Source organism: Gouania willdenowi, chromosome 10, assembly GCF_900634775.1.
Source record: "Gouania willdenowi chromosome 10, fGouWil2.1, whole genome shotgun sequence".
NCBI classification, from domain to species: domain Eukaryota; kingdom Metazoa; phylum Chordata; class Actinopteri; order Blenniiformes; family Gobiesocidae; genus Gouania; species Gouania willdenowi.
This window is the reverse complement of record NC_041053.1, coordinates 29,691,379-29,710,526: the sequence shown is the minus strand read 5'-3', so window position 1 is coordinate 29,710,526 and position 19,148 is coordinate 29,691,379. Positions and strand designations below refer to the sequence as shown.

The window sequence follows — 19,148 nt, the reverse complement described above, 5'->3', positions numbered from 1 at the left end:
AAAGCATTCATCCCAGCAACTGTTGGGTATGAGGAAGATGTTAATGTTTACTCTTCCATTGACCTTTTCTTGCGTTCTGTCAAGAGTTTTATTTAGTGTTTTTTTAGTGCAGATGCAGAGGAACATTCTTGACGTGTGAACCTGTTCTGATTAGATGGGTTTTTTTTTTTGGGCACCGTTGGCACGTTTCCCCCCACACCTGGCTCAGTGTGAGCAGCCTTTGTGTGATGCTGTCTTTTCCATCAGGTGAATCTCTTTGTTAAGGTGTCCTAAATGTTTGCAATCATGACTGATTAAGACATCTGGAGTAAACTTGAAAGTCTCTCTTGACTTACACACACTTCAGAAAAACAAGGCAAAGGTTTGATCTCGAGCACATTCGCTTTTACTCAAACACACAAATACAGCTCATGTTTTTATTCCTGGAGGATTCCCCGTCAGGCCGCCTCCAGGATGTCATCGACAATATCCGTTTCTCGTGATCCCATTGGCTGCGTGAGATCAGGACGCTGGGAGTTCTGAGGGTCTAAAAGTTCCAGCGGTTCTTCCGGCGTCAGCACCAAAGTGGCGGCCGTAGAGTATGATGGAGGTTTTCCTCTCTTCTCGCTGTTTCCCCTGAGGCAGCAGATGCAGTGCAGGCAGTCGTGCACGTTGTGCTTGAACAGGCGTCTGCACGGGTGGCAGAACTGGTAGAAGAGCAGCATGAAGAGCACGGCCAGGCTGTAGCAGATCAGCAGCTGCACGGCGAGCAGCGGCGCGCACACGTACTCGTAGAAGTCTGACTTGAAGAAGTACCAGAGCGTGATGAGGAGGAAGTTCTCCACGAAACGACATGAGTAGTACATGGCCAGGCGGTCCCAGCGCTGCTTCCTCTCGATGAGCTCGCGGTGCGTGAGGTCCAGCTGCACCGCCGACCAGCAGAAGATGTTGATGCAGGCGTAGAGCAGCGTGAACATGCTCAGCACCACCGTGGTGCCCAGCTTAGAGAAGTTCTTCTCCACGTTCTCGGTGAGCGAGCCTTTCCTCGCCCAGAACTCGCCCCAGGGGAGAAAGAAGAAGAAGAGTAGGTTCACCATTCCCACCAGGATCACCCAGTGGGGGAGGGCCGTGGTGAAGAGGACGAGAGCCGTGACCCGGGTGGCGATCTCCAGAACTCTCCACACTATCATGCACAGGTAGGCAGGGGGACGGAGGCGCACTTTGTATTCGTCGTATCTGATCTGGATGGCCAGGACGCTGCACACGAGGGCCCCGTATGTGATGGAGATGAGGGTGATGACCATCAGAGCCACTGCAAGCAAACAAATAAATCACGTTGGGCCAGAGTTGGAGTCAATTACATTTTTGAATTACAATCATTTTTAATCTTCCTGTTGTGTTAGCGTTCTGTTAGCATCGCTTATGATAACAGCTGTAAAATACACTAAAAACAAACATCAATCATCTAATTTCTTTCATATTTCTTAGTTATCTTGTTAGGCTTCCTAATCAATGAAAATATAGGTTTCAATATTTTTGGTGTCAGCGTCTGAGGCTTTTTTTTGGGTCAGTTATACACCTAGATTTATTTTATTTTTTTTAAATGTGGAAAAGTTTGATATGAAACACATTTTAATAATTGTTAACTACATATGTGTAGAACGGTACATAGAACTGTATGTAACATGGTTCCCCAGTTTTGCGAAAAATTACAATTGACAATTTTTATAGAATTAAAATGACAAAGTAAATGATCTAAACTCAATTACAATTTAATTACGACAGCAACAGAATTTCAAAATTACAATTACCACACAACTGTAATTATCTATTACACGATTACAATTATTATTGACCCCAACCCTGTTAGACCATAGTGTATGTGTCAAAGTCTTTCACCTTTAAAAGTACAAAATGGTATGAAATACAATTTATTTAAGTTTCTTTTTTTTAATTTGTGAGAACAAGTAAATAATGACTAATTGTAATTAGTTTATCAAGCTGTCAAATGACATTTTCTAAAGAAAAAGTTCAACTTTTACTTCTACAACAGATTCTGATTCTGTTAAGTTCTTAAATTAGACATATATATATATGTGTATGTATGTATGTGTATGTATATGTATATATGTATGTATATGTATATGTATATATATATGTATATATATGTATATGTATATGTATATATGTATGTATGTATATATATGTGTATATGTATGTATGTATGTATATGTATATATGTATATGTATATATAAGTAACCACATACAGGTACATCTATAAAAGTGCCCAGTATGTTTTATGAAAGTAAAATTCATTGAGGTAGTTTAATAAGGTCTGATGTGCTTCACTGACACCTAGTGACGGGACGTTTACGTGTTATGCATATGTTAACACAATTAAAAGGCTTCTTTTTTTTTTTTGTTAAAAAAATATGATTAAAAAACATTTTTTGGATCGATACGATAATCACGCTGTGAAACGTGGCGGTATATCGCAGAATCTATTTTTTCTTTCACCCCTAATCCAAGCAGTAACTTTAAAAAAATACCCATGAAATGAACCAAGGCTGCGGAGCCTCTTTAGCATCTCTTACGTCTGATGTGGAGGACATATTTCTCCTGGATGGTGGCGTACAGCTGCAGGGTGAGCTGTGGCGTGGAGCCCAGGAAAGCCTGGATGACAGCCGTGCGTTTGAAGGCGTTCCTGTGCGTGGCCAGGATTCGCTCCGTCTGACCGATTTCCCACTCCATGGGCATCTTCTGGCCTTTCTTCAGACTGTACTTTCTAGAGATGGTGACGTACGGCTCCTCCTTTTTCCCTGCCTTGAAGTAAACCACCAGGGCCTCAAAACACCTGAGGAGATGAGGAAAAAGAGGAGAGGAGTGATGTTGCAAATAATCAAACCAGCAGAGGGCAGTGCAGCACCACGCTGGAAACACTGGATTATAGCATGTGTCAAACTCAAGGCCTGGGGGCCCATTCCGTCCCTTAGACCAGGGGTTCCCAAACAGGGGTACGTGTAACCCTAGGGGGTACTTGAAAACATTGATGAATCTATTTCCAACATGCTGAGTCATTTTTAAGCTTATTTCAGACACTGTACATGCTTTTCCACCCGTTAACAATAAACTGCATTAATGAAATAAACAATATCCTTAATATCCGACTAAATTGTTACTAACATGTTACGCACATTACTAAAAATTGAGATAAATATATTCTCTGCTATACAATAATTGTAATGCACAAAATTGATATTTAGTGTGCGTTAAAAACGTACAGGTTAAATAAAACAAGAAAGGTTACTAAATTGGAGTGACGAAGGGGTTCTCCTAATCAGAAGAGAGGCCTCGGGGGTAGATGAGACAAAAAAGGTTGGGAAACACTGCCTTAGACCAGCGGTTCCCAAACAAGGGTGCGTGTACCCCTAGGGCTACAGGAGCACATTGCCGGGGGTACTCGGAAAGATTTAACAATTAATTTAAAAATAAACCTGAAAATGTTCCTTGTTCCGTTTCAGGCTATTTTTTTGGACAGATTCACCACAAACTAACAGTACTATTGCTAAAAAAAAAAATACTATATATTTTTTTTGTAATTTATTGAAACAGGATTATTTTACGCTGTAGAAGCAATTTTTTCACACTTGTGACAAAAGGAGACAATAATCAGCTACATTTTACAAAGAAGACTGTATTTACAATCAAAGTATTCACACACAAGTTGCAGTTTAACTAAATTCCACTAATTGTTTTGAATTTGTAGATAAAGCCTTAAGGAACCAGTGTTTGAGACACATTTAGGGGTTTATGAGAGCCTGTTGTTCCACAAATGGTACTTATGATATGAAGAGGAGGTACATATGATTAGACAACAATGCGAAGGGGTACACGGGATAAAAAATTTTAGACCAGTGGTTCCCAACCTTTTTTTTTGGACCATGACCCCATTTTGATATCAAAATTTTTTTTTCTAGAATTAATTTTTGATCATGTTTGAGCTCAAATTATATTTATATATATATATATATTTTTTTTTTTTTTTTTTTACTGCATTTTAGTTGAACTATATTTATATTTCACAAAGTGAAAGTACAGAAATACAGTTGTTTAAGATTGTGTGTTGTTTTAAATATAAAAAAACAATTCATTTAAAAAAACTAGTTTAATTTTTCAGAAATTTCAGGCGACCCCATTTAAACGCCAGGCGATCCCACATAGGGTCCCGACCCCAAGGTTGAAAAACGCTGATTTAGTCCCTCCTGAATAGATTTATTTCTATAGTCATCTTTTTTGTTGCTGTTCATTTTCCACTCTCTCAAGTACCCCCTGCAGTGCCATTGCGTACCCCTAGGGGTACACGTACCCCCATTTGAGAACCACTGCCTCAGACCATCGTATTTGACCTGCAGGAGAATGTAAAAACATGAAGAATCAATGTGTAGAATGTCAATGATCAACTAATTCGATTGTGGATATCACAGTACCTCAAAATACACAAGTTAAATGAAACTTTTTTTTGTGAGGGGCTCATGTTTCTATCACATGATGGAGTCATTTGTAAAGGCAAATTGTTGAAACTCAATTATTCCACAAAGTTTTGCCAAAATAAATCAAAATTAATCACAAAATCAAGTAAATTTAGGTGATATGTAACTTGTTTCTTAGATATTGATGGCGCCTTACATTCTTTTTATACCATTTAAATGTGAAAGTGCAAAGTGGGGCATATTACTATTCAAATTTCTTGTTTTCCCGCCAGTATTGTGCGGCCCACTGGAGGTCAAACTGGTCCGTATTTTAAATTTATTTTGACATTCCAGGATTATAGGGAATTTTGAGTGAGAAATATTTTTTCCCAAGGCAAATCAAACATAGAAAACAATATAAAATAACAAATGCTTATTTATCAAAGCTGTAAAAGTCAATGTTTTGTGTATTTGACTTTTCCTCAGGATGTTCAAACCTATAAAGAAAAGCAGAATACTGCTAGGGTTTGTATGTTCTGCTGGAGCCTGTGAGCCATGAATCCTCTCTGTACTAAAACATGCACTTTATGATGTAGAAGATGGTGTAAATGTGTTTGCAGATGCCTCTCTGTCTGCGTGGGAGAACTTATAGTCTTCTTGTCTTGTGTGTGTAACACGCTTTGAGCGTCAGCGTCACATGGGGCAGACTCCAGCAGATCCTTTGACAAATAGTCGGTGTGTATAATACAAACTAATACAAACACAGAAGCTTTCAATGTGTTTACCTCTACCTTTAAACTGACTAACTTTTTATCTTTAGCTGACTTAAGGTTTGTTTTATAGGACCCATGTTACGCTAAATGGACTTTTGTGCTTTAAACATGATAAAAGTGCTATTTGGGCTTCATAAAGTGTTTCTTTCATTGATTCCCTCAATCGTTAGTCAGAGGGTGATTTGCTCCTTTCTTACTACAGGCTGAGCCCAAACACCTCGCTCCAATTTGATGACGTGTTCCCACTTTGATGAAGAATTTGACACGACACTGAGCTGGAGAAGCCACGCCTCCAGGAAGCTCTCTGCCGTGATTGACATGTAAACAGACACGCCCACGAAGGTGAGCGTGTCAGCGTCCTTCGCTCAGTGCTATGTATGTATTTTCTACAGTCTATGTATGTACCAGCGAACGCCCCGCCCCCACACTCTCTCATTTTTATAAAGCAGCATGAGCTCAGCTACGGAGTGGGTGGGAGGAGGGCGGGCCGTCCTCTGGCCCTATGTCACCGTGCGGGGAGGAGGAAGTCAGTGTTCCGTCCATAGACACGCCCACTCATGAATATGCATAAGTAGGCCACAAATCAGCCCGTTTGTGTAGAGTTGCTCAGAAAGTGACTGGAAAACAGGCGAGTTTGGGAAAATAAACCTCAAATATTATGTTTTTGAGGTTCTTAGAACAAATGGAGATGGATGAAAAATATCATGATATGGGACCTTTGAAGCTTTGAAAAGTTTTAATTTTGTTCTTTAACTTTCTTCCTTGTGTCCAAAACAATTAAGATTGACTTTTTCTTTGAAAATAACAATACCAATTTGTAAATCTAGTGGACAAAAGTATATTTATTTACCTTCATTTATGAATGAATTTATGATACTAAGACAGAAAAGTACCTCCAATGGTTTTCTCTTGTCAGAAAGTATTTATTTACTAGATGATAAGCAGCAGTTATAAATACAATACAAAAGATTAAATCTCAATTCTTCACAAGTTTAAAAATAGAACTAGCAGAGATTTTTTTTAAATACCAATAGTAATATATAAAATGTAAAATATATTAGGATCATAAATATTAATCAATCTATTATTATTATTATTATCATTAATATTAGGGGTGTTGGAAAAAATTGATTCGGCAGAATATCGCAATATTACGTCGCGCGATTCTCGGATCGATTCAAAATGCATCCATATCGATTTTTATTTATTTATTTATTTTTAACCTTTATTTAACCACCTGCATTTATTTGTTATTCTAGGCATATACCTCAGTTAAGTTGCACCAAAGTCAAAGTTGGTTTAAAAGCCACAGACAGATTGTATGTTATTTTTTATTTTAAGTTTTTGGCACATGACACGTTAAAGACAATGTTTTTAGTGTAAAATATGCTAATGAAATATATTTCATACATAATGTTCTCATGAAGGTGTACACATTTACAGATTAGTTGTTTAAGTCATATATAAAAAAATCGCAATAATCGCCTTATACTTTAAAATCGGAATATATCGTATCGTACCGTGACCTATGTATCAGGATATGAATCGTATCGCCAGATGCCAGGCAATACACACCCCGAATTAATATTATTATATAGTTAGTTATTTTTTTCTAAATATTTATGTTTTGTCAATGTAGGAAATATTCTCACCGCAAAAGCACTGGTTCTCAGGCTTTTTTGGGTCGTGACTAGGGCTGCACAATGAATCAAATTTTAATCGTGATCACAATTTTGGTTGCCATGATTAAATTGACCTGATCGTTGGCGTTATTTACGTTTAAAATGTGGGCCCTGCTGCAAATCTAATGAGATGATGAGAGCTGTGAACTGTAATGGTTTCCAATGAGTTTCATTTCATGATGTCACTCTGCAATAGTGTATTTGTTAACCCTTGGTACATTTTGAACTCTTGGGTTCATTTCTTTTTTTTTTGTATATTTTTTTCATTTTGCACTGTAAACTGTTCATATATTGTTTTTTATTACGTAGTGCAAAAGAATAACAGATTTATCCCTAGCACGATTAATAATCGTGACTATGATATAATTGATCAAAAATAATCGTGATGATCATTTCGGCCATAATTGTGCAGCCCTAGTCGTGACCCAATTTTGATATGAACCATTTCTGCCGACCCCAAAAACATGTGTTACAAATACAGATCAGCCAGGATTATTAACAAATTGCGCCATTTTATTTTTTTATTGTGCATTTTATTAGACATATATTTATATTTTGAGAAAGTATAGGTATATAATAACGTTAAGATTGTGTGTTTTAAATTTAAAGAATATATATATATATCAATTCCTAGACATTCCAGGAGACCCACATGGGTCATGACCTGTAAAGCCAACATGTTAATGGCTGAAGCTTAGTGCAGAGCCTCCAGCAGAGAGCAGTAGAAACACAGGCTCTCTGAGGCACAACAGGATTAAATCAAAAGGCCAGGGTGTGGTTTCCTTCATGTTTGCAAGGTAAATGCTCTCAGTGTTCAGCCACACAAAAACCCCACTTCTCAAAATACTTTCAGTCACAATGGAGCTCCTGTGCAAAACATTATAATGCATTTATATACTAAATAAAAGCCTCATTTGTTTGTTTTTTTTTTTGTCTTCTTTTAGTTGAACTGTATGATTACCTCGACTGGAGATACAGAATTCCACCTGTAGAATTAAGCAATAAAAACCTGAATTAAATAAGATTTAATTCAAATCAACATTGAGCTCAGGCTCACGACTCAGCTCTACATCTCACACCACCATGCTGGAATGTGTCTGCAGATACTGTTGCTGCAGCCTCAGAGGGAACTGCACCCATTCCTTTCAAAACACGACACAGGCACAAACACAGGCCTTCCTTCACACTCACATTACTGCCTGAACTAAAACCAACTGTGTCAAACCAGAGGCCAAGCCGTCTCTGACTATACAGACTCGTAGTTTCACTCATCACACAAACAGCCAGGGGCAGAGGAGGGGTCAGGATCCAGCACAGAAAGACAAGAGAAACAAAAAAAACCTGATTTACTTAAAAGCCTCTGGCAGTAAATCTGGCAGCGCAGCGTGCACTTAGGAATCTGAAAATCTATCGAGAGGGAGGGCTGAATTTCACAGGAAAACATCACAACGGACGAATGCATTAGCCGACGCGATCAATACGCAGACTTCCTGGTAGGCGTCGTATATAGATTTAAGAAGAAAACACGAGCTGCTCGTCTGTGTTTTCAGTCTCGACATGAAATCTGTCAGTAAGAGGACATATCACTAAAAAAAAAAAGGAAGTTGACTGATAATTCTTCCTCTCAGGAAACGTCTCTTTAGCAACTCACTCCTGTTTTGATTTTTTTTGGCTTGTGTTTAGCTCATCAGACACGGTTAGAACGCAGCTACACTAACAAGAGGCACAAGCATGTTTAGACAGATCTGAACCATTTACAGAGACAAGCTAAGACGGAGTCTATCTTTAAAATTACACTCCCCTGTCTTCTTACAGTTTGGCTTCCATCAAGTTATCTGCACAGGAACCTCTGCAAACCTTCAAAACTGTTAACTTTTTAAAAGAAAACTCTTTAAAAAAAAATGATAGAAATCTCCAAACATAACTGGTTGTTGGCATGCATCATTATCTATAAACATCAGTGGTTAAATTCCTCCCGATAGTGCATTCTACTGTATGTATGCATGAATTAGGCAATTATACCATCCCCAAGTCACACAGGAAGCCTCCCATCATGAGCCCGGACACAGCACAGCTCATTTGTTTTACAGTGCGAAGCAAAAATAGACAAAGTCGTGGCGGAAATGAACGGAAGAGGGAAGAGAAGAAGAAAACAGGATGAGCTGTATTGAAATAACAACCCTGATGGACTTCATGTTCTGATCTGAGACATGTTGGCTCGAGCTTCTGCACCAACTCTACATGTGTTTGTACAGAACTGAGGGAAACCTTCAGGGCTGGGAGATAATGTGTTTGGACTCAAACAGACACTGTATTTACTGTATCAGCAGATTTAGTTCTCTAGCTACGACCCAAACAGAGCAAAATGTCTCAAATTTGAAGAAAACATACAGACCCTTTCAAAATAAATAAGAATATCATGGAAAAGTTTTTTTTAATTTCCATTAAAAAAGTTAAACTTTCATAGATTATAGATTCAGGGCCCACAATTTAAACAATTTCAATTATTTATTTGTTTATTTTTACATAATTTGGGCTTCCAGCTCATAAAACCCACAAAAACAGGAATTCAAAAAATTAAAATACTGTGAAGAAATCACCATTTATTGTTTTTTTTTTTTAACTCTCACTTTTCTGTCTTTTATTTTGATAATAAATCTTATTAAGACAAAATATGAAGTAGGGCTGAACGATTTTGGAAAATATTCTAATTGCGATTTTTTTTCCCCTCAATATTGCGATTGCAATTTAATATGCGATCATTTTTTCAAGGGCCTCTTGTCACGTATTTTTCAATGAACACAAGCAATAAATCAATCTATTTCATAATAAACAATATCAGATTTAGTTAAACTTTAAATAAATATAAAATATACATTTTAAAGCACAGATTACAACAATAAAGCAAACAAATGTGTGGCTTTACCTCTACAACATATCTAACTAACGTCACGTTTCATGAAACCTGTGGACTGCACTTCTTAAACACTCTCTGAACTTAACAAAACAGGACAAGAAAAAAAAAAAAATTGCAGCCTTTGCGATTAGAAAATCGCGTTTTATATCGTGATAATATCGCAAATGCAGTTAATCATTCATCCTTAGTGTGACGTTGTTTGGATTCACAAACTGATCAAATGAAAGTAAAATGGGCAGTTTAAACATCTAAAACTGAGGTTCCCAACCTTTTTCGGGTCGTGACACCATTTTGATATCACAAAGGTCCAACGACCCCGAGACATTTTCTTTTTCTGTAATTAGTTTGGATCATGTTTTTTTTTTTAAAGTGTGTTACAAATAGAGTTCGCCAGGATTAGTGCACAAAGTCACAAGAGCGTCACCTCATATTTTCATACTGAATTTTATTTGAACTACATTTATATTTCAGAAAGTTTAAGTATAGGATACAGTTATTTGAGATTTATTGTGTGTGATGTGTATATGAAAAAAATAATAATAATAAAAAAAAATTGAATTTTAATGTTTTTACCTAAAAAATTTTTTTTTTAACTAATTACAAGACATTTTAGGTGACCCTATTTCAATTGCAGGTGACCCCACATGAGGTCTTGGGCCCCAAGGTTTTTTTTTTACACTTAACAATTGCTTAAAGTTCAAATTAAATTGGATTAGATTATATTAGATAGACTTTAGTGATTCCTTGGGGAAGGCTCACAATTCCAGTATCATTACGGAAAGAAAATAAAAGAAAAGCAGTAAACAGGGTTGAAATAATACAGAATATAGAGAATATAAAATAAGGAACCATAATGTACAGAAATAAATAATAAATAAACAAACAAGGTTGGTGCTACAGACTCCTGCTCCTCCTCTGTCTATCTAGGAGGGGTAATAGATAGTCAGAGGAGGAGCAGTAGGTGTAGTCTGTTTATTTTTTCAAAGAATATCATGTGGTTAAAAGTAGTGTAAATAAAAATTGCGTAATTCTCATTAGACGTGAACTGGCTTTGTCCAACTTCTTCTTGCTCTGCAGAACAATGGAGAACTGTTCCTTCACGCCTACACACTGCCTGGCCTACGGTAGACGGCTTTAAAAAAAAACAACGATATCTTCACTTCAATGTGTGCCTTTTCAAAATAAAACTCAAGCAAATGTGGTTCCAGTACTGCTGATCAATGGTCCCTGTGGAGAACTGCAGGCCTTGTGACTCTCATGAGGAGTGCTAGTCAGTGGTTTCACGTATACCTACAGTCAGTCTGACTGCGCTCGTGTGCTTTTGTTTCTGATGTGTTAATAATTACAGTACACACACACACACACACACACACACACACACACACACGCTGACCTTGATCCAGATATAGTGGGAGGTGCCTGGCAGACACACCTCAGTGTGTTTGTGTGTCTGAAAATATCCAAAGTTAAGCTTTGGTTGCTCACACAGTCGATACACAAGACAACAGTATTACACACAGAGCTAAAAGTAGAACTGCTTATTCAGCACTGATGATTAGATCTGTTTCTGTCTTCTACATATCACTACAAAGCATTCTGTTAGCATTCTGTTAGCAGCTTGTCCAGCGCTTTGATTATTCTCTTTTATTTTAACACACACTTTTTTTTTTACCAAAGACTTGTAATGGTCACGAGTTTGTATACAATGGGAAAAAAAAGGTATGACATGCATGTGATTTTCGAATGAAAAAAGCTCAGAAACGTCATTGTCGGAAACAAATCTCTTCAATTCATTAAAACAAATATTGTAAGCATCTTTAAATCACACTTATACTGTACTGTCAATGATCCTTCGTCTTCTTCACTCGTCTGTCATGTTTGAATTATTAGTTAAAAAAACAAAACAAATTTGATTATATTTTGCAGGCCATTTATGTTTACATTTGTGTCGATCGTATGTATTCATAGAATTATTACATAGATTACAAATACCATAGATTTGGTGTGACGAGCTGAACCAACGCTTTGATGATTCTCTTTTATTTGCATTGTTGTATTGGTCACGAGTTTGTATACAATGGGAAAAAAAAGGTATGACATGCATGTGATTTTCGAATGAAAAAAGCTCAGAAACGTTATTGTCAGAAACAAATCTCTTCAATTCATGACAACAAATGATTAAATCCCACTTATACTATATTGCTTGTCATATTTTTGAATGATCCTTGGCAAACAGACATTTTTAAATTATCATAAAAATAAATGCATGTATGCATGCCATTTATTTTTACGTTTGTGTCGATTATGTGTGTTTATATGATTACATAAGAAAATAGCTTTGTCATAACCAGCTAACATACATTTACATTTTTATCCAAACACAAGCAAACTTCTGAGAGAAAGGCAATACACTGGTCTTCTCACACGTATCTTAAACAGTTTTTACTCGTTCCAAGTGTAATTAATCTGTAACAAAGGGAAAGTATCACATTTCCGGCCTTGAGGAAGGAAGGACGCTCCTTCAAGCAACACCGTGGAGCACTGGTGTTCACAAATAAACGTTTTCAGAGGGCGAAGAAGGAAGGGGAACCTAGATTTACACTTAACAACACACTCTACCTTATACTTCATCCTGCATGAGTCAGAGTTTGCCAAACAGGTAGCTCGGCTGGATTAACCGACTCACCAGAAAGACTTGACGGTGTTCAAACAAAACTCCTTTCCTGAACTGAATTCACCCGAGCCTGGTTAACCTGCATCCATTGACTATTTTTAAATTCTCTCACTTCTACATGAAAGCGGTTAAGAGTATAGAAAGTAGTGGCAAAAACACGACAGACCGTCTCACATTATAATTACAGGGTAAACGCACAAATAGCCAATCACAGTCACATGCAGTCAATTCCATGCCTTCAGGGAATCTACTTGTTGTTCGACCATGTTTTTGTGCTCTGGAGGTGAAGTTTCAAGAATTCGCAAAGGTTCTGAAGCACTTTTTGTTGCTTTTACCTTGTGATAAAGCAGGAGAGTCCAACTCATTGTCGTTCACAGGTAAAATGTGGAGCAGTTTGATAGAGAGTGGGATTTTAGGTGGAAAAATCAGCAATTCCAACATTAATGTGCCCTAGTTAGTAGGGCTGGACAATATATCGAGATTTAAGATACTAGTACAGTACCCGTCGGAGGTATGTCTTCATATTGACATAAACAGGAGTTCCACAGTGTGGATTGGTCATTTCAGACTGGTTTTAAATTGGTTTTGGAATGATCAAATGACTCCAAAATGACGGATGTTGAGAAAATTTCAGGTCGATCAGACACTGCGTTGGGGAGATATTCGCTCCACAAACACACACACACACACGCACACAGACGTTCCTTGCTTTTATAGATAGATGCTGAGCTTTCTTTTTTTTATTTTTTTTTTTACCTTGTCTGCACATGCTGTCGAAGGTTAACACTACAAGAAGTGCAATCTTTTGACAGCAATGCATATTTTATTATTGCAATTAAATAAATTTATTTATTTCATTGCATAATTGTGACTGTCACAATTGCTGAGATGCTGAGCTTTCTATTCTGGCGATACAGAAAGTTACAATATCTTGATATAATTTTATTCTAAAGTCAATTTTGTTTAAAAATACTTGTTTTAGGAGTCGCTGCTTTTGCAAGTTCTCAGAACAGCATGAAAAACAGTTTGATGGATTCCTAAGTGTGTCTTTTCACAGTCCCGTACCCCTTTCGACATTTAACCTGAAGTCATGTACCCCCTACCGCTGCAGACTTAAAAAAACATAATAATGTAATGGTTTTTTTTTCAACCTTGGGATCATGACCCCATGTGGGGTCGCCTGGAATTAAAATGGGGTCCCCTGAAATGTCGAATAATTTATAATTACATTTTTTTTAAAATGTTTTTATTATTATTTTTCAAATTATAACCACACACACACACACACACACACACAAAACAATCTTTATCAATACTATAATTCTATACTTTTGCTTTCTCAACTATAAATCTAGTTCAAGTATAAAATGCAGTATAAAATTATCTGAGCTAATTGTAAAAAAAAAAAAAAAGTGATATTAAAATTGGGTCATGACCTAAAAAAGTTGGGAACCCCTGATGTAATGTCACAGACAATGTAGCGCTACAGTAAACTTTGTGTCTGAATTTCACCTATCCTGTTGAGGAACAATCTCTCTATAAAAGCAAGAAACGTCTGTCTGTGTGTTCCTCAAATATCTCTGCGGATCAGGATCAGACTGTCCTGAGTTTCAACATGGCTGCTGCTTGGTCGAAGGGTGTGCAATGTCGGATTTATTTGGGCGCCCCACCTCCTGAGTCGACGGACTCATCAGTCCTAGCTTGCAGTGATGTCATCAGGTAGAACATTAGAACATTTGTCCTACCCAGCCAATCACTGCACACCTTAGCCAATCACTGGAGAGCCCACCCATTTTGGAACATTGGAATATTAGAACATTGGAACATTGTTCCTACCTCTAAAGTGTGACTGTTCCTTGCAGAACGTGTGCATGGCTGCTGCTCGGTTCAACGTCGGATTTGTTTGCAATGATGCCGTTAATAAATTATCTCTCTATAAAAGCAATGAATTTCATAAATTCTTTACAAATTCCATGTGCATCTAAACTGACTGTTGTGGATTAATGACACTAAACGAGTCCAGACCGAGTTTGTTCCGTCTGAGGAAATCCGGATCCGCCAGGACAACAAACTGGAATCAGAATAGATGGGGTTCAACTCCCTACAGTGCCCTTGCTAAAAGCCAAAATATATGAAAACACAATAGTTATCACTGTACACATTTCACAACAAACCTAAATGTCCCTGATGTCCCACCTTCAAACACAACCTCATTCGGCCATTCATGACAAAGCTACTTAACCTCCCACTCTTCTATAGAAATACATACTTCCTACGGGCACTGCACTAGTGATTGGATGCTTGAGTTTGACACGTGTATGATGTGATTATACATTTGAGTGGGTTTACAAGTGCCTTAGACTCAAAAAGACGAGTGTATTCATGTAAAACAGAAGAAGTCGGCTGTTCTGTGGGAGGCTGTTCTGTTTTGTCAGCATGTTGCTCATATCAGACAGGATCTCCATCTGTTACCTATGACTCATCTCTTTTCAGGACAAAAACACCAACGCAACCAAAACAGTCATAATGTGAGCAAAAAAAGACCGATTATGAATTGTTGATATTGTGTTTGAAGACAAAATAAAGAACATAATAAATGAATCTTCATTAAACAGATGTCCCTAAAAGATGAAACTATTAAATGATTTCAAATGTTTCAGTAATGGTTTAAACCAACAGTCGTATCAAACTGAACTTGTTAGGCATCGCTCAGACCGTTAGCGGCTGCTCCTGGTAAAAACATCACAACAACTCATTGTATTGATAAATGTTTCAGAGTTTTTGCTTCTACTGTGTTTTGTTTAAAAACCGTCATCAATTTTAACCAATAAAATAAAAACCAGCAGCCATTTTTATTTAACCAACGCATCAATAATTGCTTTTCCACAACAGTTTAATCACCCTCTCTTCTATAATGATAAACTGCTGACACAGCAGGTTACTTGATCGTTCTGCCTCCTCGGACATTGTTTAGAGGTCCTTATCAGACACTAGGGGTGGGAACCTCTGGGTACCTCACGATACGATACGCGATAACGATCATCTCACGATATGACGATACTGCGATTATCGATATGTTGGTCAGAAATCAATCTACGATAATCTATGACAAAACAAGAAAAAAAAAAGATTAAGTGAAAAAATACAATTTTTATTTTATATCTCTGAGAGACAATACATTGAGAAAGTGTCCTATGAACAGTGACACTACTTTAGTGCAACATTTCTGTAAATAAGTGTCAACATACCAATGTAAATGAATAAGTATCTCCAATAGTGCTTTCTGGAAACAAAAAATAGGGTCTTTCTTACCAGTGACACCATTATAGTGTAATATTCCAATAAACAATATATTGGTTCTTTCAACAAACAGTGACAACATTTCTGTGAAGACCTACCTGCACATTTTAGTGAAAAAAGCAGAAAAGGTTGAGGAAAAAAAAAAAAAAAAAAAAAAAATCAATATTTAGCACAAGCATATCGATAATCGAGATATCGTCACACTCCTATCAGACACCTTTAAAAAAATCAGTCCATCTAAATTTTCTAGACAGAAATACCTCTGAACACCTACTATAGGCCTCATTCCCCTGACAAATAAACATCTGATTTTCAGATATTTAAAAAAAAAAAATTCTGGACTCATCATCAATCGCTTTGAACATTTGCAAAAAAATTGGTATGTATTTAAAAGGACATGATTTCTAATATAAAGCTTTATAACCACTGAGGTAGTCCCAAAGCACTTCACAATATCAGCTCATTCACATTCACTCACCAATGGGAATGAGCTGCCGTGCAAGGCGCTAATCTACCATTGGGAGCAACTTGGGGTTCGGTGTCTTGCCCAAGGACACTTCGACACAGACGGATATAGAATGGGATCAAACCCCCAACCTTTGGATCAGAAGACGACCTCTGGAATAATTTTGTGTAACAAATGTGTCAGGATGTTTGTGTTGTGGTTTGAAAGAGTTGAAGGCATTTTGTTTGTAGGTCAAAAGAATTTAGAAGAAAACTAAAATTGAAGAGAGAATATTTTTTAACTGTTCAAACGTGTCATGGTTTTTAAAGTAGATTTTTATGGTCTTTGTCTTGTCTCGGCCTTGGTCTTGATTTGTTCTCAACTCCCAAGAGTCTCAGTCTCGTCTTGGTCTCTGTGAATTCTGGTCTGAGTCAAGTCTATTGTGATCTTGAGAACAACATGAATATCACTAGGATCACTATGATAGCATCTGTTAAGAGTGGGATGTTAGATGGGATAATATCGGTACTCATCTTTTGCAACTTAATGTAAAACAACCTGCAATACTTTCGAGCAGAACCAAGCTTCAATTAATACTTGCTGACGTCATATCTTGCACAGCCTTCCCATAGTAAATTAAACTTGTGTTATGTAATGAGTCTGACTGTCTTACCTTTGGAACCCTTAAGGTAATAGCTAAGAATAAGAATCAAATCAACTGTCATGTACCGTTAAGGGTCCTATATCATGCTATTTTTCACCCATCTCCATTTGTTCTAAGAACCCCTACAACATATACTATTTGAGGTTTATTTTCCCAAATTCGCCTGTTTTCCAGTTTTATCCCTTTGAAAAGTGTCTGTTTTGGGGCCCGCTTATATGCATATTCATGAGTAGGCGTGTTTAGATAATTGACTTTGTAATTGTCAAGAAAATTCTGTAAAAAAATGTCAATTGTAATTCAACTCAAAACTGGAAAACTATGTTACAGTTCTGTGTACCGTTCTACACACATGTAGATAACAATTGCCTAACATGGTAACCAGTAGATGGGAAAGAAATTAGATGATATATAGTATTTTTTGGTGTATTTTACAGCTGATTTGGGACTTGTTATCACAATAGATGCTAAGAGAAAAGTAACACAAGAGGAAGGTTAACTTTTATTAGGTCATTTATTTCAGGCTCAGTAATTGTGATTAATTGTAATTGAACTTTAGAAATTAAGAACGTATTTGTAATTGACTTTCTGAGGTTGAGGAAATTATTGCAATTGAATTGTAATTAGAAAAATCGATGGTGACTGTAATCATTGAGTTGTAACTGAACATGGGTAATTTAAACTGAAAAACTTAACTGAGCCCAACCCTGATGTGGACTTCACTGGACTATAATAAAAGGCTACAGTGCTAATGTGATGTTGGGGTGGTGGTGGTGGTGGTGGTGGTGGTCGGGGGGGGGGGTTGTGACCCACCTGATGACGGGACCCAGCAGCAGCAGGTGCAGGAACAGGACCAGGGGTCGGTCCCGGCCCAGGTCTCTGTGGATGAAAGTCAGGGTTAACTGGATGAGTATTGCGGGCACCAGCATGAAGGCGATGCTGAAGCCCATCCAGACCAGGTCGTCGGTCTTCCTGTACATGCTGCAGAGCACTGCGGCAGTGATGAACTCTGCGCAGTAGAGCACCGTGGCCAGTACGACGCTGAGAGGCGGCTGGACCCGGCTTTGGTTGACCACCAGCAGGACTCCGTTCTCCGCCAGCACGGAGCAGCGCTCCACGTCGGTGATCTGATGCTCATCCCGGGACACTTCGCACATGTCTGGCCCGGGTCTGAGTGTTGCCACGTAGAGAGAAAACACGGACTAATCCAGAGCTCGATCACACTGTGGAAGTCTCGCTTTTGACAAGCCGTCGCTCCCAACTTTCAGCCGATGCGATCATTGCTGGTGTCCCGATGTGGACATCCTCCACCCAGTGACCGGTCACTGACTCCCCGTCCCTGTGTGCCCTGTTACCCCGGAGGACACCGCGTCGGTGTTGGCGTCTGTGTTTCTGCTGCTGCTGCTGCTCAGATTTCAGCCCTTAAAGTCCATCAGTGAAACAAAAAGTCCAGCAGGACGAACCCGTCCACATTCTGACTAGCTCCCCGGCTCCACGAACTGTTTTGTGTGCGTCTGAGTAGCGGAACACCGCGCTGCGACCTACAGGTTGTTGCCAGAACTGCATCTGCGCAGCGACGCCTCTCAACGCATTACGTAGCTAACGCGCATGCGTTGAAAGGAATAGGCCAGTGAAAGGATCGGGCACTGACGGCCTGATCCCATCAACGCATGCGCGAAACGCGTCTACATCCGGTCGGCCTATTTTACTGCAGTTCGTGCACTCTATGAGTTTCCATTACTTGAGTTTGGTTATTATATTAGGTTCGGTTTAAAAAGGAGGCTAAAATTAGAATATTTTTGTGCAACCCTATTTTAATCTTGGATTAAAAAAAACAACAACAACAAAACATGCCATGTTTTTTTTATCGAGTTAAAATACTATGTAAAAATATTTAGTTTGTGCATTCTTACATACATTCTAAAGATTTCCAAAATCATTGTAAATTTATGTTTTGACTGACCTTCAATTTCTTTAGATTTTATTTTATTTTTGTGTATTGTGTTTTGATATATATTTTGTTAATGCAAATCATTCTTTATATATATATATATATATATATACTTTTTACTACTTTATTTACATCAAATACATCAATTCACAATACCGCCTATTTTAATCTCTCGCTTTTGTGTTAGCCTGCAGATATGGATTATGTCTGGTTATGGTCATTTAAATGAATAAAAATTGACTCATTGGGTGCATCATTTAGGTTTTTATATATATATATATATTTTTTATTAATAT

The 19,148-nt window shown here is 37.8% G+C and overlaps 1 protein-coding gene across 1 annotated transcript; it reads right to left on the bottom strand.

The window, feature by feature from the left end:
• Nucleotides 1-73: 73 nt before the first annotated feature.
• xkrx (XK related X-linked) lies at nucleotides 74-18,475 on the bottom strand. Its single transcript, XM_028458980.1, has 3 exons — nucleotides 17,715-18,475; nucleotides 2,575-2,834; nucleotides 74-1,291 (listed from the first exon to the last, which is right to left on the bottom strand). The coding sequence occupies exons 1-3, from the start codon at nucleotides 18,056-18,058 to the stop codon at nucleotides 438-440; spliced, it is 1,458 nt and encodes a 485-aa protein (XP_028314781.1). The 5' UTR covers nucleotides 18,059-18,475; the 3' UTR covers nucleotides 74-437.
• Nucleotides 18,476-19,148: the final 673 nt, after the last annotated feature.